This window comes from Ambystoma mexicanum, chromosome 2q (assembly GCF_040938575.1).
Source record: "Ambystoma mexicanum isolate Mex_15411 chromosome 2q, UKY_AmexF1_1, whole genome shotgun sequence".
Lineage (NCBI taxonomy): Eukaryota > Metazoa > Chordata > Amphibia > Caudata > Ambystomatidae > Ambystoma > Ambystoma mexicanum.
The window spans coordinates 716,064,795-716,085,330 of NC_090924.1; the positions used below are offsets into that span (position 1 = coordinate 716,064,795).

At 45.6% G+C, this 20,536-nt stretch overlaps 1 protein-coding gene across 3 annotated transcripts in view; it reads left to right on the plus strand.

Annotated features, from left to right (window-relative positions):
• Positions 1 to 20,536, plus strand: part of DPP6 (dipeptidyl peptidase like 6) — a 2,034,493-nt gene that overhangs the window by 1,994,881 nt on the left and 19,076 nt on the right. For all 3 annotated transcript variants that reach the window (XM_069647934.1, XM_069647936.1, XM_069647935.1), the window contains exon 22: positions 17,492 to 17,597. In XM_069647934.1, coding sequence (XP_069504035.1) covers positions 17,492 to 17,597 — 106 coding nt within the window. The remainder of the gene's footprint in view (positions 1 to 17,491; positions 17,598 to 20,536) is intronic.

The following is a 20,536-nucleotide window of genomic DNA, read 5'->3' on the forward strand; positions in this document are numbered from 1 at the left end:
GGACAATGACAAAAATCCCTGTGAGGTATAAGAGAAGTGAACCTCAGAAAGAGGAACAAAGAAAAGAATTCCAGAAGTAAGGAAGAAAGGGGCAACCCCAAAAAGAGGAAAAGAGAAGGGAACACTCAGGAAAAGGAACCAAGGAAAGAATCAACCACTTAAAGGGAAGGGCAACAAACACCCAATGTGAGCTAAGAGAGAACTGCACAGAGGGCACAGAGGAGATCCATACCCGTGTGGGAAGAACAGAATTTAAAAAGTAGGGAAAAGAAGAAAGGATCTTACTGCAGGCACTGGAAGCATAGCTGGAGCCCAGGACAAAAGTATAGAAGAGTAAAGCCCTCAGAAAAGAGATATGAAGAGTCATTGGCCAAAACACCTAAAAAAGAACGAAACCTAAAGAAGATTGGCACAGGTGATGAAATGCGAAACTTGTCATAGGGGGCAAGCCTGGCGAGAAACCCACATTGTACTTTGAATGACTGCCTGCCCCCTTCAGACTGTGTGTGCCTTTGTAACACACACATTGTCAAAAGGGGGAACACGATGTGCCTAGTTCACACGATGTGCCTAGTTCTCTGAAAGCTACACTCGGGTTTAGTAGAGGGGAAAGCGGGATTCGTTTAGCATGAGGACTCTCGCAGTGGGCTAGTAGAGTACCTAAGGAAAGGGAGAAAAAAAGGGGTTGCACAGGCCTTGTATGGTCACAGCTCATGATTTCTAAATGGAAAATAGCTGAGTTGGGGCCACAAGCCGTGTGGCAATAAGCTACCCATTAAGGCTGAGGAGGGCTGCTACTCGATGCGGAGGCCACGCATATGACAGTGCAGATTACATTAGAGAAGCCATTTTGGATCTATTAGTGGAGCGTGGCTTCTTACAAACTAGACTGTGGATGCAAATCGAGGCAGCCATATTGCTAGATCAAAGCGATGCGCCTCTGTACGCGTTAAGCTCTTTATGATGCTATAACCTAGGCTTGCAATACTTTAAAAGATATAATGAATGCCTGTCTCCACATTGCCGGTGTCCATTAAGTAGTGGGCACAACATGAGTATAGGTGATCATGAAAGAAATCCCAAGAGGTGCAGATGTAAAGGACATGCACTATGTGCTGTTTAGGATGTCTTTGTTTTGGACACGGGCTAAGGCTGCCTATTGCTCACTGTGATGTCAGTGGGACGTGGTGATGCAGTGAATGTGCTGCCTGCAAGGGCTGTCTATGTGGCAAAATGGCTTAGAGGAACTGGCCATTCCACCTGATCATTCAATCTCCCAGTGTGTCTCTTTAACAGATCTGCTGCATCTGCTGCTTTTTCCTGTATAAAAGCAGTTCGGCAATGCAGTGCCTGGGTGCACTTATATAGTCCCAAATATACTCCACGACATGCTATTCGGACTATGGTTGTTTGCAACACAGGGTGTGATCATCTTTAGAGATAACACCAATAACTCTGAAACCGAGAATACTGTGTCCAAGTGATATGTAACATTCATTGTGCACTGTTTTGGTAGTTTGATGGTAACAGGCAGCAGCTGTTATTTGTTGCGAGTATTGCAAGGGTTTGCAGCCATTGGGAACAATGTTAGGGGCAGTCGTGCACTACTGGGAGTAGGGCCTCGCTTCCGCACGTCATGTGACTCCTAATCTTGATGAGTCCGTGTGCATGTGAAAAGCAGCGGCAGCAGTGGTGAGACGAGAAGCATGCACATGTGTGGCTGTGTGTGTTTGTGTAAATTGCATTAAGATTCCAGGTGGACAAGCCTTGACTACAGAGTTAATTGCTGTGGCAGGCAGATAAAAAGGTTTCATGTTCATTTCAAGTGGACCTCTGGTAGATGCTTCTGTCCTGCAATGTGGGTCAATGCGTTATTCATATGCAATCCTCACCTGGGAAGGGGACCACTGTACACACTCCCTGGGTTGGATTGGGTTCCCTGAGATCAGTGCCACACATTATGGGCCTTGAAAACACCCACAGCTAACTACCAGCGTGTAACCACCAGTAGAATCCTGGAAACCCACACTGGACTATCAAAATTCTCTGTTATTCATTTTATATAGGGATCTGGCAGTTTTCCTGGCAATGGGTCGCCCCACTAACTGTTAACAAAAATTGATAGGGGCTTCCTCTGCAACCATCTCAGGACTTGACCTTCAATTGAGTAAGAATTGTAAGCAGGAAGATTCTCTGTTTCTGTCAGTGGCCCGGTTTCTTAGTATTAGGGTCGTTTTGTCATCGCACCTGCAACTTTTATCTTTATCATTCCATTAGCCAGGATTTGCCTCCTGGTCTCCAAAAATGTAGAATTTACTTTTTCAGGTCCCATGTATGCACCCACTAGATTAGGTTCCAAAGTAATGGCTGGCTGCTGCAAATCACACCTGGGGATTTGAACCTGGAGGTAGATGGTGGGGTGACAGAGGGGGGTGTGGCAGGGCTGAGAGTCGGAGGCTGCAACCAGCTGTGTGATTCTGGGCCAGGGGAAGCATGGGGAAAATCCCCTGGGCACCTCCAATGCACCACAAACAGGAGGTAGGTGATTGCCACATGAAGGCGCCTTTGGTCGCTGTCCCTTTAAGAGACTTGAGTGCAAGCCCCCTATATAATCTTGCCATCTATCATAATCATAAACCTAAAGCATTCATAAAAAAACTGAAACGCACCCAGTATACTGTGTGAAAAAAGGGGAGAGAGAAGCGGCAGGGAACTGCATGCACTACACAGTTAAACCAGGAAGCAGTCAATTACAAAATGGCAGCTCACATGCTTAATTCATCGACACTCAAGCCAGCAACGCTGACGTCAGAGGTGCTGTGTACACATGGATGGAACGTGGACACAGTTTTACTCAGCTTCACACTAAGATCTTTAGATTTGGAAGCACTACCTTGGTTGGGTTGACAATTGCCTGCCCTTCAGGACGATAAGGGGAGAATGCTGAATCTATACAGTGAAGGTGTTTGGAGAAGGAGTTAATTTGTAGAAGGATCTAGGAGAGAACAGTCAGAGTGCAAGCAGAAGGACAGATGTAACTCTGCCAGCACAGCTAATGGTTAGTTGTATAATATTATTGGCTATGACGCGCCCGAAAACAGACCAAGCTGTAGATGGACCATTAAATAGTTTATTCTGACACACACTATAAAAGAGAAAAAAGACTTATATAACAAGGGTAAGCAGCACAATAGCGTAAATGCCATAAAGGAGATACAATGGTGGCACCATTGCCTGGTGGCATCCGCTGGGGTGTCCTCTTGGCCTCCTCCCATTCCTCTAAGGTCATCATTAATGTTTACTCAAACGGGACCGTCTTGGTCCAAGGCCCTCAGGCCAACCTTCACCTCCTTGACCGACACTTCCCGCGCCTCATCAACTTCCTCCCTTCTCCTACCATCCCCCCTCTCTCCCTTTCCAGGGTTATCTCGACTCCACTCGCTTCCTTGGCTACCTTGCCTTCCCCTTCCCTCTCTGGCTCCTTCTACACTTCTGAAGGGTGTACCTCTGATCTGTACCCCTCCCCGGAAGTTCTTCAAGGATGGCAACCTTCTCCATATTTCCACTCTAAACTCCCGCTCTGCTGTCAAACACTCCTGTGATATCTACCGCCTTCTGGAAGAACTTGACCTCGACATCCTCGGTGTCACTTAGACATGGTACACGGCCAGCTCTGTCACTAGCTTTGACACACTCCTACCTGATGGCTACAAGATCCTCTCCGCGCCCAGATCCAACCGCTCTGGAGGGGGTGTTGCCCTGATCTTCCCTGAGTGGATTCCAGCCTCTGTCACTCCCATGCAGGCCTACTCCTCCTTTGAATGCCTCGTCTGCCGACTCTCTCTCTCACTTAGCCATTCCCTTACTGTGGCTACTATCTATCTGCCACCTGGTCAGATCTCCTCCTTCCTCTCTGAGTGGGCGGACCTCTCCTCTTCTCTCCTGGCCTCGACCACTCAACTCCTCCTTCTCTGAGATTTCAATATCCACCTGGATGCCTCCTGTCCTTCCTCCATACTATTTCACGACCTCTGCAACTCTCTCTCACTCTCCTTTCTCCCCTCTGGCCCGACTCACACTGCAGGGCACACTCTGATCTCCTCAGACCTTACCCTCTCTGATCCTCTCTCCACTCCTCTCTCCTGGAGTGATCACTATCTCCTCTCCTCCCACCTCACCCTCCCTACACCTCAGGCCAAGCCATCTCCATCACTGCCACCTACCTTCTAGGTCATCCGACCCATGAAGCGCGTGCCAGCTGAGGCTTTCGCCACCACCTTCTCACCCCCCGGTCCCCTTTGGCTGACTCTCACCATGACACAACCCTCTCCAAGCTCCTCTCTGCTATCTCTGATACTCTTGATATCCTTGCCCCTGTCATGAGAATCCGCCTGAAACCCAAAGCCAAGTGCAACTCCTGGTATGACTCAGACCTCGTCAAACATCAGTGCAGGGTGGCCGAGAGGTAATGGCGTGCTTCATGTACATCCTCTGACAAACTGACCTGCCGCCTGCTGCAATAGTAATACCGGCTCTCTCTCTTAACCAAGAAGAGAGATCATATCCAAGCCCGCGTCTCTGCGGCATCTAACAACTCGGCTGAACTCTTTAAAATCTGCAAGGAACTGGCCAATACTGCCGCAGTCTCTACCTCTCCTGTCCTTTCCCAGGCCCTCTGTGCAGCACTGGCCTCTCATTTCGTCTCAAAAACTCATGACATCCTGTCCTCCCTCTCCTCCTATCCCCTCACTCCCCCTACTCCCTGCTCCTACTCTGGCCCTTCTGCAGCCACCCCTCATCCCTCCTTCTCTTCCATTCCCCTTTTCTACACAGACGAGGTTGCTAGACAAGCCTGATCTATGAAAGTCTCATCGAAACAGGATCATGATTGTTTTTCCAAAACTATCAAGGACCACATTGACTCCCTGGCTGATATCTGCGATCACTCCTTCGCCACTGGAGTCATCTCATCCCCACTGAAGCACTCCCTTGTGCACCCCCTTCTTAAGAAACCCTCTGCCGACCCCACATGCCCGGCTAACTATCGCCCAATCTCTATCACTCCCTTCCTGGGCAAGCTCCTGGAGAAACTGGCCATCTCCCAGCTGAATCTCCACACTGAATCTGTTGGTTGTCTTCATGACCATCAGTCTGCCTTCAGAGCTGCTAGAAGCATGGAAACTGCTCTCCTGAACATCCATGAAGACCTGCTCTCCAACTTTGATCCTAATACCCCTTGCATCCTCATCCTGCTTGAACTCTCTTCTGCCTTTGATACTGTCAAACATGCCATCCTGCTCAACCGTCTCTGTGATAACCTGGGTATCACTGGTCAGGCTCTGGAGTGGCTGACCTCTTTCCTCTCTGACCGACCCTCCGAGGTCCAACTTGGGTCCTTCCTCTCTTCTGTCTTCTACTCTACCTGCGGTGTCCCCCAGGGGTCTAACCTCTCTCCCTTGCTTTTCAATCAATCCCTTGGCCCTCTTTGCCAACCACATCGCCGCTCTCTGCCCCAACTTCCAGTGCTATGCGGATGACACCCAGCTCATGTTCAGGCTACCCTCAGCCTCCTCCTCCCCATCCCTCATCTCTGACTGTCTTTCTGCTATGCAGGAGTAGTGTGCCGCCAATGACCTCTGCCTTAATCCCAGCAAGACTGAGATTCTCCTCATCGGCACACCCGCTCCCTCCTTCCCTGTAGCTCTCTGGCCGGCTTTTCTTGGCCCTCCTCCTGCTCCCACCTTTGAGGCTAAAAACCTCGGGTCATCTTCGACTCCACACTCTCCTTCTCTCCTCACATCTCTGACATCTCTAAGAAGTCACACTACCAACTGCACCTCCTCAGGGGTATTCTCCCTTTCCTCTCCTTCCCCCAGAAGCTCACTGTCTCCAGAGCACTGGTTCTCTCTAGGCTGGACTATTGCAACTGCCTCTTTCTAAATCTGCCTGCTTCTACTCTCCGCCCTCTGCAACCTATCCAGAACAGGACTGTGAGACTTGTCCTTGGCCTCAAGCCCAGGGATCGTATCTCTCCAGGACTGAAATCTCTGCACTGGCTCCCAGTGGCTGCGAGGATTAAGTTCAAAACCCTCTGCATCATCCACAAGGTCTTCTGAGGCCTCAATACTTTCAACTCTCTCTTCCTAAATATCTTCCTTCTCGAGCTCTATTCTCATCCACCTCCAACTCCCTCAGGATCAGTTGCTTCTCCAAGAAACGAGTTGGTTGTAGATCTCTTTTTTTTCGGCTGAGGCCCCCCTCTGGAATAGCCTCCCTGCCTCCCTCAAACTCGAGGAGAACCATCTCCGGTTCCAGAAGCACCTCAAAACATTTCTCTTTGCTTCTGCCTTTTCTCCCCCTTTCCTCTGCTGACCTCCTGGCTGTTACCTGAACTTCACTGGCGACCTGGAAACCCTATGATCTTGGGTCCTGATCCCCCCCGCCAGCGTCTCACACCTGCACTTCACACCTGCACTGCCCACCTGGCTACCCCCGCACTAGGGGACTGTTTCTGTATCCCTACAGTCCCCCTACCAGCCCTTGACACCTGACGTATGCACTTACCATTGCCACTTGTGGGGCGTATTTAGTATTGTTATCATCTTCTCATGTACTGCACTGTCCCTGCCCCTTCCCAGGCACGTGCGCGATCTGAATTACACCTGGCCTAGTAGGATCGTTGTCCGTCCTCCTTTTGTTACCCTCCCCTGCCTTGTCGCGCCTTGAAACACTTGTGTATAGGCACGTTATAAACGCCATATCATATAATGTTAAAATCACACTTCCCTGTTTATGCCACAAAAAACAAAAGGGCCCAGCTCAAAAATACCCTTGACAGCGCAGTAAAGATGAATGAGACATGTGGTCTGCTGGGCACCCTTTCACTTTCTTCACCATTGGATCCTGCCAGGGCAGAGCGTGGGGGGTGTTTATATGAAGTGAAACAAACATGTATACGTAAGTACATCTTTTGAGAAACTTTGTTGACAATGTGACTCCTCAGCCCTCAAGAAGCTTCACAGCGCAAGCTGAACACCTTATTTCTACTGTTATTATCCAAAAATACATAAAACAAAGCATCTGCCTTACACCGGTTGGTAGAACAATGCATTCCACACCCCCCTGTCACAGGAGTCGAGCTGGTTTTACTTGCGTCAACTGACAATTGCTTTCAACTCTTAAATATGAACTCTTATTTTCATTGGAGAGAGTAGGTGGAGGGTGGAAAGAGAGGAAAGGGGAATATAAAGAACAATATGCGGAACATCAGGAGTTTGTGAGAGAAGGAGTATGATAGTAGGGTGGAAAGCCATGAGAGAAAGAACACAAGGAGTTGGTGATAGGTGGTGGAACATAAGAAGAGAGGAGAGGAGGAGTATCAGGAGTTGGCGAAAGCAGACACTGGGTGAGAATAGGGTGGAGCCAAGGTGATAAGGGTGGAGAGGGCGGAAGCATTACAAGATGGAGCATAGAGGCGAAGGGTGAAATGAGAACAGAGAGGGATTGGGGGTACATCAGGAGTTGGAGCAAGAAGATGAGGCTGAGTAGACAGAAGGGGATAAGCGAGGAATATCAGAAGGCAGTAGGAGGAGATTGAGAATTGGTGATAGGAGGAGGGTGACAACAGAAGAGAGAAAAAACACATGTTATACCTGAGTAAGCTAATGTGATAGTGTAGTGTGAGACAGGCATGATAACAAGAGAGACACTGGCTCAAAAGGGTTCATTTGAAACCCTTTTTTTACTAAGGTTTCTGGGTTGTGTAATGTCTGTCTGTCCCTAACTCTGAAGGGGTAATTCTCTTAACTGATGTTTCTAATGGCCGTCGTTGTCTAAGAGTCGAAGAAAATAAAAGTCCATCTGTGTCTAAACCTATGCTTGCCCTCACTCTGTACAAACATGTGGTATGAAGTATTTTCAAAATAAGAAAAATAGTGGCTTAACATAAAATGGAAACCAGAGTAGGTTTCAGGTGGTCTTACCAGGTGATGCTTGTGTCACACAAATGAGTTCAATCCACAGGGCTGTTTGTGAGACCTTCTCCCTTGTAGCTATTCTAACTACCTTCAGAGTCTTTGAGTGCCTCAGGGTTACCTTACCCAAGCTTCAGCTTAATCAAGTTTAAAAACCCCATAGGAAATTGCAACACAGTTCCTTTTGTAAGCTTCTCGGGGTTCCCTTTCCCATTCTTCAATCCTTTCAACTGTACAACAAAAATGAACAAGTGTCCAACTTGGTTAGGCCTCTTGGGGTTCCCTTCCTCAAGCTCAGGCCCCTTTCAACCTTTAAACACAAAGTCCCTATTATCAGAATGCTTTGTTTAATAGGTATCTCAGCGTTCCTTTCTCCCCACCCCAAGCGTAAGGTCGCTTCCAGCTTTAAAACAAAAAACATCATTTAACACAGTTCTTTCTTGAGTTCACAGGGTGCCCTTCCCCAGGTTTAGGCCCCTTAAATTCACAACACAAACTCTGCTGGTTAGGATGTACCTTTTTCTGATAAACAATCTGTTTCACATACCAACCTTTCATCGGGTAGAATCAGAGGCTTTAAAAAAAAGCCAGGCTCTTTGCTTTTCCTAGGCACGACCACTCTGACCCTTTTGCCCTTCTCTTTGTTTTATTGCTCTCACTTTTTCTGATACCTTTTGTTTCCTTCAGATGCTTCCCACACCCCTTTAATTTTGTTTACCTTTCCGTGCACACTTGCACTATTTGCTTTTCTTTCCAAGCACACTTGCGCCCTCTTTCTGCTTTCCTCTTTAGAGTGCCCCTGTCACCTGTCTTTGCGTTTTCTCATGCCCCTCACCCGTTACAGGCCACTCTCACTGCTTTTCTTAATTTCTGATTTACTTTTACTTTGAGCAATGCCCTTAGCCATCTTTGATTTGTGCTTCGATTACTTTTTAGCCATGATTTCAGCCTTTATGCATTCTGCTTCTTTCTGGCTCTCTGCTGCACTTTCAGCCCTTTCGCTTCCTGCTTCGCTCTTACTTTTTACTTTTACACTTTCCTTTCTCTCCTTTTCCATGCCGCTTTTTCTATATGTGCCTTTCTGCTCTCATCTAAACGCATGCTCCTGAGTTTCAATGACATTCTCCACAAAACTATCCGGGCAGTGTTGCATTGAGAAGCTGTTCCTCCAGACAATGCGGGTTTGAGGTCAGGGGCTGACCCCAAGGGAACAAGGACTTTCCTGGATATGGCCTTCAGAACGCAGGCTGCGCTTCTCTGGCTCCCTGGAGGCACGGCTACCTCGCCACGCTGCAGCCCCTATTCCACACCGGACCAGCATCTCGGTGTGCGCCATCTTCCTCCTGCCGGCAGCTCCTGCTTCTCTCAGCTTCTGGGCCCCACTAGTCATGAGTGCATCCCCAGCCTGCTCATTTGTCTTTCAATGGCCACACCTTTTATAGCTGAACACACAGTCAAGTGGAGTCAGGTGTGAATGGTTAATTACAAATTCCTGGCTCTGCCAGACTCTATTAGTGGGACAGTGGTTTTCTCTACAGTAGGTTGCCCTTCATTTCCCCATGTTATTCCTATGGGAAATCTTTACTGATCTTAGTGACCTCCTCCTCGTCTCAGTATTTGTTGAAAGTGGGGAGGGAGAGATGGGGTGAAACTGAAAATATTCCCTTAAGGTTAAGGGAGAGTGTTTAAAGGGATAACAGGATTTAGTTTGAGTTCTGATCATCGTATCAGGGTATTAACAGGGGGTATAAGAAACTCTCCTGATTTGTTCTTACCCACAGGAGGAAATCGTCCTCTTCTTTATGTCTACTGATGACCTATCAGTATAGGGTTTTAGGCGCTTTTCCCTATGATTTGGAGAGAATGAATAAGTCTTCCTCTCAGTGTTTTGATCCTGTGTTACTTGCGCCTTGCTCCCTCTCCATCTTGGGTAATCAGCTCCTTCCTTCCTCACTCTAGGGCCATGATGTATAGTGTAAAATCTAAGGATCATACCTCCTGGATCTGGGTTATGGGAATCAAGATACCCCAAGAAGGCATTTGGGACTTCCTTTTCCACCACTGTCTGGTTTGAATACTGCATCTCTCCTATGGTATTCTGCTGAGGGCAACTCCGGCCTCCCCAACTCAGGTGGTCCTCCCTCGCTTTTCCACCCCCAGTGTTGGGATCGCAAAGTAATGGTCCTCCCCTGGCCACCGGAATAGAGGATTCTTGGGGTCTACATGGGAAAATTCCCCCAGGATTCTCACAGTGGACAGAGGCAAACCTGAGACTAATCAGCAGGAACCTAGAAGTGGAGAAATGAGCAGATGGCGTTGCAACAAGGAGGTGAAGCACAAGTATAAAGAGGAGGAGAAGAAGGAAATCATAGGCCCCATAGGTACATGCGCATGGTGAGACAGTGAGGAGAAAAAAGTGAGTGGGTTTATGGGACATAGAGCCAAGACCCTTAGTAAGGAAAGTGGCCAATGAAAGCTCTAGTACGGCCTCCTGTCTGCTCATGGCTCTGGACCACTGTTGAAAGTCCAATTCGGAATCAACATTGGACATGATTCCAGCATGCAATCACTATTCTAGTCTGATGAAGAAAGAAGCAGGTCTCCCTACCATACTTCAGTCACTTAAAGACACAGCCAAAAAATAATGAATTTCAAGGAAGATACTTCACAGAAAGGGCTGTGAGTGAGAATTGTAAGAAAGTCTCCTAGGAGTACATTTGTTGTCAACCAAACTGTATATACCCCATGTTTGATCGTTCATGACATGCAGCTTTGAGAGAACCGGACCCTTTCTTTGCAAGGACTGGAAGACTGTTACCTTTAACTTTTTAACCCTCACCCGGATACAGTGAGGTGGTAGGCCTGTGGGGAGGTTGAACACACCTGAGTGAACCATCATCCTGACTAAAATTAGGGTTAATTTCTGTACATATTACTATCTCATATTGACAACACTGCGAACGGGAAGAAAATACACCTGCAGGCTAAACTATACTCCTTCATAGTTCCCCCAAAGGAGCCTACAAACTGTGTAGAGGGCAGAAACGAGGCTGTTGTGGAGGCATCCCAGTCGACACCCTCATTGGGTGAACTGCTCCTCACAATCAAGGAGTCCAAATCCTCTCTGGAGAGAAAAGTGGACGCAGTGGGGGCTGAGATAAGCTTTTTACAGTAGGACCTACAGAAAATATCAGTGAGAGTGGGGGAAGCAGAGCACAGGATCTCTGGAGTAGAAGATGCACTTCAGCTGATGAGAAAAGATTTCCAGGAACATAAAGACAAGAGGAAGGTTTTGGAAGAGATGGTGGACAACGCGGAGGGGAGGGCCCACCGCAACAATATCAGGATACTGGGCACCCCAGAGAAAATTGAAGGTCCCACCATGGAGCTGTACCTCAAACGAAGGCTGAAAGACTTGATGAATGGGGTTACCGGGCTTTCACAATTTTCTTAGTGGAAAGGGCCCACAGAATCCTGAGTGGGGGAGCAATCCCTGGACCTCACCCCAGACTGGTGATAGCTAAATTACTGAACTAAAGGGATCATGACACGATAATGCAGGCATCAAGGAAAAAAGGACTCGCGCAGGTAAATGGATCCAGAGTGACGGTATATCCGGACTTCACACGAGCAGCGCAGAAGACCAGACACTTGTTGGAAGATGTCAAGGAAAGGTTCCGGGAGACAGAGATCAAGTATGCCATGCTCTTCTGGGCCAACCTCAGAGTAGTGGGAAATGGGGGGCGTGTGTTTTTTTCAAAGTCCGAGAGAGGCAAGGGACTGGGTGGATGGTTAAGGGATTGGTTGTTGTAATCCCTTCCGGAAGGTGGACGAGAACTGTGATAAACCTGAGGGCATCCTCACTTCCTTCTCCCCATCAACCTCTGCTCAGGTGGCCAGAGGAAGGCCATTGCTTTTGGATCCTGAACCTGGGGATGGATATGCCAGGGCAGATCACCTGGCTGGAGTAGATTTGGGTAATGGAGGGAGGGTGTCCCAAGGTGAGCAGGGTGTTCCCCATTCCCTTTTCATAATGCACCTTCAGTCCCAAAAGCTTTTAAAGGGTACTGTCGACCATTCCCCTTTCCTACCTCTCAAAAGGACCCTCAAAAATACTGTTATTGTAAAAGAACAACAAAAGAGCAAGTCATGTTCACCACTTTAGTACTGAGACGAGGAAGTGGACTATGAAGGAAAACCCTTTCAAGGGTCAGGCATTTCCTATTAATTGGTGTAATTGTGGTTCGGCAAAAGAGTTACACCTGCAACCAATTGAGTGGCCACAAGTGCATTAAATGACAGACCGACAGAGAGGAAGGACGAACCTGCCTGGTGAGAAGGTGTCAGGTATGTCTACCTCTATGTCTGATTCTGACCCTTCACACCCTTCCTCACCTGAGGATTCGGTCTTGGGTGTTCCTTCTTTCTTTCTCGTTCTGCAGGTTTCTATTCATGCAGATATGGCCGACCACGGAACAACTCCACAGTGGTTACCGGAATAATCCGGAAACCAGAGGCCCCGGATCCGCAGCCGCCTAAATGGGAAAAAGCCGCTCAGGCAAAAAAAAACGAGGTGCCTTCCACAGGACAGACACGATGATTCCTCTGGTATACAGATGAGTGGCCGGTCCGAAGAAGAGGAGCTTCCCACGATGTATGGTGTAGAAGAAAGAAGGGAATGTCTCCAGGAAATCCGGAATGCAAAGTCCAAAGGTAAACAAAAGCAAAGGAAAGGAAACGAGCGGGTGATGAAGTCCAGAGAGGTAAGTGCGAGATGGAAGCAGGCTGAGAGAGACCCACCAGGCACGGAGAGGGGCGAAGGATGCCAGGAGAGAGAGGTAAGGAGAAACTGAAAACAGTACCTGTAGAGGAGGCCCAGAGGGCGGAGGAATAGCAGGGTTCAGCTGTGCCAAGAGAAAGCACTGCGAGCGCTGGCAATAAATTGGAAAAAGTAACACAGTTGCAACACGGTCGCCCCCGGCTGGAAGCACCTGAAAAGCCGGCGGCGGCCATGATGGAAAGAAAAACTAGACCGCAGCAGTGCGTTGCGGAATAACGTGATGGAGTAATTACATGGCGGCCGCATCTCCATCGGTCCCACAATCGCACATAGAAGGGGTGTATGACAGAAGGGCACAGCTGCAAGGCGAGTAGGAGGCTGGAGGGGGGCCGGTGGAGATGATGCTGTGTGTTGCAGAGGGGTGAGAGAAACTCTGTGACCCGAGCAGGCCATGAGAGGGGCAGAGCCCCAGTAGTTCCGTGTGCTGCATGTTCCCAGCAGCAACTGTGGAACACAGAAGACTACACATTGCAGCAGACCACTGCAGAGAGATTCACAGGTGGCGAGCGCTGTTCGCTGGAGCTCTAATGAGCACCATTGAGTGTGAGAGAGGGAACGAACACTGGTACCGGGGCACCCCAGACGCAGGAACTGGACATTTGCAATTACCAAACTGAACATTCTAAGAATGGGGTTTTGAAACCGAATGGAAGAATATTGAATACCGAGCAAATTGCAAAGTACTTTTTGAAATGCAAGACGAAGAATTGAATACCGAACTAAAGAGAAGATATAGAAATCATGTGAAAATACAGCATGAGTGGAAAGTGAATGATGTGCAGTTGTAAATGTAGTGAAACCACGTTGAGAAGCATTTATGAACAAAGTGAAAGTCCATAATGCGCCCTTATGAATTAAGTGGAAAGCAAGTGAGAAAGGCAAGTTGATGAACTTTGATGTACATTGTGAAAGCAAGGAGGTGGAAAAGGATTAACACCACAGAGTGACTTGAATACAAGTTGTGGCAAAGCCAAAAGACTGCCAAGGAGAAAATTACTGCGAATGCGGACTACTGACACAAGTCCAAGGGAAACCAAGAGCATCACAAAGTGCCAAGGGTTATCAGTTGCATGACCTGTAATGGGTGGACCGTGTGGTCTGACAACTGTGCTTAGACCAAAAGAACCAAGTAAAGCTGGTATTACCAATTTGTTCGAATAAAACTGTCCTCATGGACGTTTTGTTCGAACTTGGGTAGTACCGTTTGCTCACTGCCAAATATACCGAACATGAGGAACACTGGCTGCTGGACTGTCCCCCACTCCCTATGTTTGGTATATTAGACTTTGGGGGATGCGGGGATGCCCCCGCTTCCTTGACATGGGAAGCATGGGACTCAGAAAAAAGATAAAACAAAAACAGACCCTGCAGCGTCAGCTCCGGCCCAGCAGGGCAGTGGAAGGAGTACCGCGTCCGGGTGGAAGGTAAGTAGGGAAGGGGGGATAAATATAGGGCTGCTTCGAAGGCAAGGGATTGGGGTTGTTTGACTGAAGGTCAAACAGAGTTGCGGCAGAATCAATTACGATCCATTCTGCTGCAAACTGTTTGACTTTGGTCAAACAACCCATATCCGGAAAGCCAGGCTACAAAGCCTGTGTTGCATAATAAGTGCTAAAGTGAAATAAATCATCCGTTTGAACTGTTAAAGAGCTGAGAGGATTACAAAGTTAAAGTGGAAGTGTTGTTGAAAGTCAAGAGACCTGAACTGATTTCAGTTCTGTTGGCGGAGCTGCCCTCTTGGGGAAGGGAACCCCGAGACGTTGTGAAGCATGGTGAACTTGGGGAAGGGAATCCGGAGATATATTTGAACTGTGTTGAACTTGGTGAAGGGAATCGCAAGGCTTCCTTGAACTGTGTCCAAGACATTTTGGAACTATTGTGAACTTGGGAAAGGAGAAACTGAAATCAAGCCAGAGCTGGAAGAAGCTTGGAACTTTATTTTGAACACTTTCTTTTAGTGCTGACATCCCTACACATTGTATATATCTAGTTGTGAGGACAAGTATAGGTTTTGTACACAGACAGAGTTTTGATTTGAACCTAATGACACATACTGCCCTTAGTTTCTTTATGTAGGGAGAGCCCACCTTTGCTTAGAGCAAGTTAGGCATTACCCCATCCTGACAATTAAGACAAATAAATCCTTTTTTGAAAGAAAAGTGAATCTGTTTTCTGTGTCTTGCTTCATGATGCCTTCACAGAAGACCATTACCGGACTTCCCTAAACTGATGCTGTTACATATATGGGGGGACACGCACACAAAAAGCCTGATCATGACTGCAATGATGATGGGTAAGAAAGTGCTGTCTATGAAGTGGGGTATCTCCACACTGCAGAGTATTCATAAGTGGCAGGAAGGGAGGAATTACTATGGAGATTAGGAAAAAAGGGTCTATAGGGGTACCCCATAAAGTTTCAAACAATATGGGCTTGAAGGTTGGAACTGGGCTATGCTTTGGTTGAGGGAAGGTCCACTAGGAGAGAAGGGTGGGAAATGGTCCACTGAAGAGCGGCTGCTGGACTTGATGGTGGAGGGGCCCCTCAGGGCGACGGGTGGGGGTGTTTTCAACATGAAGGGTGAACTGGGACTGGCATTGCTTTCTTTATGGTTATGTACTGATGGAATTTTGGTTGGAGTTGTTGGTTTTGACTATTGATGTGGAAAATATGGAAACCAACAAAACTTGTTTTATTTTTAAAAAAAAGAACACAGGAAAGAGGTAGAGAGAAGAGGTTTATGGAACCCCTTAAACACGAGACTGTACATTTATGCTTACTTTGTTAATTTGTCAAGAGCCCCAGATGTGGCTTTACTCAGACCTGAGAGAACATTTTCTTTGAAAGTTTTCATTATTTGTGCCTCATCAGTTGGGTGGAACAACGCTATTACTGTCACATTAAAGCCGCCCAGCTTTACCTCCAGGTTTGAGCTAGAGGTAACTCTGGTGAATATCCGCCCATTTGTGGTGCCATTAATTGCACCGTGGTAATAGCGCCCAGTATGCTATGATATGGTAGGTTATTTATAACGCGCTTAATACCCAGATGTTTCTAAGCACGGACCTGGGGATCGAACCTGTGTTGCTCTGTGTCATCTTGCGTCCAAGCCGAGCACTTTGCTGTTAAGCTATCCCCCATAGAGTCCTATGGACTCTTGAAAAAATGTGGACTTTCAGCCTTACTGCAACTCAGGATGTGGTAACGCTATTTGCGTTGGTGGTATCCCGCCGGATTTACCGCCGAGATACCGTCAAGGCTCTGATGAGGCTCTTTGTCTTGAATTTCCTGGCAAGAGTTCACCGTGCTGTGTGCGCGCAGGAGTTTGGACGTGTTTCTCTTCTTGCGGCATTGATGAGGCAGCCGCCTGAGCGTGAACGTCAATGGATTAATGAGGCTACGGTGGAGCAGCAGCGCGGCTGTGGATGCGGCCCTCGCACCTCGCTGTGGCACGATCTAGCAGGTTCGGCTGAGCGTGACAACTCAGTTGGAGGTCCTCGTCGCCATTGTTATGTCCCGACGGGAGTCGGGTGCAGCAATAAAACAATATGGCATAGCAAATGAAGCAAATACAATAATACGCGGGAGCCGGTCAAGTGGCTTCTTATCCCTTTAATCATCGGCACGAGAACTGGCGCCTGAGGCGGTGACCCCGCCTCTTCCTGCATACTGTGGGGCACAGCCCACAACAAAATAACAACAATAGAAATGGGACTTGGCTCCCATTCAAACAGGGTCATTAACATGGATGAGGACACAACACTGGCAACTTTCGTTTAAGCTTTACTATCCAATCTACACCCGATCACTATTAAACCTTTGTTTCTTAAACATTGGCGTGTACCTCTGTTGATCCCTGTGACAGTCAAACAATAAATACACATACAAAGCTGACCGATTACTGTCGACCGAATACACGTTTACATCACAGCTTTTCATTTTAGCGCTGATATTATTTCCACCATTTCATTAGTTTGACATGTATATGAAATTGTTAGTGGCAATGTCAATTCTGCCAGTGACAAGGCATTTGCAGTCAGATGCAATTTTACCACCAGGTAGTATTTGTTGTTTTTTGTAATTAGCAGCTTTTACCACAAGCAGAAATCACCAATGTTCTCCAAAAGTGTTCAGACCTCTCTTTATGTAATAAGACCTGAATATTCGAACTTTCTATCAAAAACTTTATTTTATAACTAGAATATTTGATATTTCTCTGAAGTAATAAGAAAAATGCTTCATCTTTTTTAGACACAAAAGCAGTCGATGCTTAATATAGGGTTGCCAGGTAACTGCAGATCATGAGGGACACTGTAGTTCACTCACTGCCTTTGCGTTTAACTTAGTTTTTCTCTTGTCAATTTTATTCAAAGTGTCCCACACTACAACTCCCAGCAGGCAATTGACGGAAAAGTGAATTCAAAGTATCTGAGTGAACAGGGTGTGCCTCCTGACATGAAGTCCTCTGGTAATAGCAAGACTGAATGGACATGATTTAATTTCCTGAGCAGGCACAATGTGTATTGCAAGAGCAGTGTACACATTCACCTAGAAGACGTGTGCTTTCACATACTGTTCACCTGCCTATTTGCCCTTCAGTTACATGCTGTGTATAATTCACACGCCGCCTGGACTTTTTTTTTACGTACTGTCTAATTAACTCTGTCCTTTTTTTTCCAGGATTATGGTGGATATCTAGCCACACTCCTTCTCACAAGTAATGAAGAAAACCCATTGTTTGCCTGTGGAGCTGCTCTTTCTCCAATTGTAGATTTTAAATTATATGGTGAGCATTACATCACGTTTTTTCCTCCCCATCAAAGGCCTATCAAGCCCTGAGAAATTGAACAGTGTACACAATATGCACACACTTGTTTTAGTATTATATGTATGGACTTCATCGAATGGATCCTAGCACATGCACAGAAAAGAAATACATAAACATGCATGCAGTACCTTATAGAGTGAAGCTTCGGGTTGTTTTACGCAATTTGCAGAACACTGCTGTCATATATTTGCAATGTACCGTGGGGCAATAGCTCAGAATATTTTAGGATAATTATGTGTGCAACACTCTAACGCACATATATAGAACCCCATGGTATGTTGTTACGTGTGCTTACACTAACTCCTAATGCTGCACTCTAGCATGTCTGCAACTTTTTTCTCTGTTTTGTGATTGACATTTACAATAAGAAAGCAAACGTATTATTGCAGGAATAAAAAAAGAAACAAAAGGCAATAACAATGCAATTGTAAGAAATTCAGTCATTCATATAATAACGTATAATATGCATATTTCGTTCAAAACAAGAATATCCCAGAATGTCCAAACATTTCTGAAGGTAGCAATCCTGCATTGATTCTCATTGCTGCATCCATTGTGGCTGCTATGATTGTCAAAACAACGGTCTAATATATATATATATATAGTAAAATAAGTAGGTCTGCAGTAATTCTCGACGCATAGGCACCATTTAAGTCCAGTGACTCCCACAGCAATTTCTGTATATTTGTGTAATAATTTCATAAGAAATAGGTACCAGAGTAGCAGTTGAGTATGTGGGCAACATATGCAATAAAGTGCCCCTTATTATTCGGGGATTGAATGGCTGAGTTCCTTCATAAAACAGTGGAATATTGGATTAGGTCATGAAAAAATGGTTAACCAGATGTCCGAACATTATATGCTCTGACACGGATTTTACATTTGTCATAGCACAGTCTGACCCGAGCTGAGGTCGTGACCCTATACATTCCTTCCAATGACCTTTATGATAATGCAACTTTACTTTTGAAACTCATTTCTAGTACTAACATTTTCTTTAAGCTTAACTTTGCATCTTGCATCTCTGTTACATATCCAATTAAATGTAAGTGAAGTTTGTTGCCAAAATGAACACTCTATTTTTATGTTGGTATCACTATTTAATCTTGCATAGAGCATGTATTATTATTATAAATCAACCCTAAAGCTCACTGTTTTAAATTTATGAAAGTTGTATCCAGCAAAGCTGATATTGCGATCTACTGTCCAGGGGATTCCAAAGTAGGGAACAACGACTTTAAGTCTAGCTTAATTACCCTGCCCCACCCAGAATTGACATTTTGGGAAAGATGTGTTAGAAAATTAAAAGGTTATTAAGAAAGCAAAAATAATTAGGAAAAAAGTCAACATTTTATCAAGCCAAAGCGCAAAACCCTCTGGAGGGAATGGAATATATAAGAAACAACTTCGGCATGAAGCGTTGACTTAATTTCCAGGACAGGTTTGGGGTTTTCCACGAAGTAGTTTTAAAAATATTTGACGTGCAAGAGAGTGCCCCCTGCTCCGAAAAATATAGCTACATTTCCCATGGTGCTTTGCAGCAGTCCTTTCAGAAATTAAAATACACCATTTTCCGATTACCTTGGTCGTATCAGACTAACACCCAGGACATCAAAGATTACATCACAAATGTCATTGATGACATCACTGATGACATCACATATCTGGGCCACTTGTTTTTGTTTATTGACATATATAGACCAGGTGGTTTTGTTCACTGGCAGTCAGAATAATAAAATTGAAAAAGGTGCTATATATCCAGATGTTAACATTGTCATATTTTCTTTGAGTACTTTCCTTAGGGTTTGGTCTCAGCTCATGGTGCACATACATGGGGAAATGAGCAGGCCTCAAACACACAATTCATTTGTATACATGAAGATAAACTTTAATGCCATTAACATTTTCTGATGATGCAATTTCTTTCTTCTTTACATTAGTGTCCCTGTATCTACCTCTGATTTGTAGGCATTGTGGTTCTTCATGTGTATTGTTTGTACCAGCACAAGTGCTGTAAGTCTTGAATTTTTAGCTAGTTATTACATTTTTAACATTGCTCAAAACTCTGATACGGTAGCATTCATTATTGTACTATCCAAAATTACAAGATTATAAATAGTGTACTTCTATTGTGCATGCTGTAGTCATTGCCTATGTTTATATATGATTAGGTTTCTGTATTAATGACAACACTCCAATACAATGATATTAGATGAGTTCATTCTTTAATAGATTAAGTAGTTTGTGATAGGTCTCCCGATCACCCCTGACATCTTGTTACCAACAATATAAACACATCTCCTTGTAGGGACTTTTCATCAAAATGTATTTCACATGTGATGTCATCAATGACATTTCTGATGTCATCTTTGATGTCCTGGGTGTTCATCTTAGCAGTGCACGGTGGTGGCGCGATTTATGGTTGTTTAACTTACTATAACTGGCTAATTTCTGGGGTTTTTCGATTTTACTTGAAACCATAACGTCCTTTTAACAAAGTTGTTTCTTTGAATTTCATAGGTTTTTATTAGCCCAACATAAGCATAACGTCCCTTTAACAAAGTTTTTTCAGTACATTTCATATATATTCAAGGAAAAAACTTTAGTTGCAGGGATTTTAAGGTGAGAACTTAATGCAACAAATCCTGTGAAATTCAGCTAAAGCCACCTTAACTTCACACCCCATGTTGCACAGCCTATGACCACAACGATGACATCACAAATGACATCACTAATTACTTGTATGAGAATACTGATGACATTACCAATCACACCACTGATGACATCACTGGTGACAACACTAATTACATTGAATGTAACAGTTTACATCAAAAATGGAATAAGACATAACATAATTTATAAGTTAGCTCATGAAAAGTTTGATTACCTTAATAACA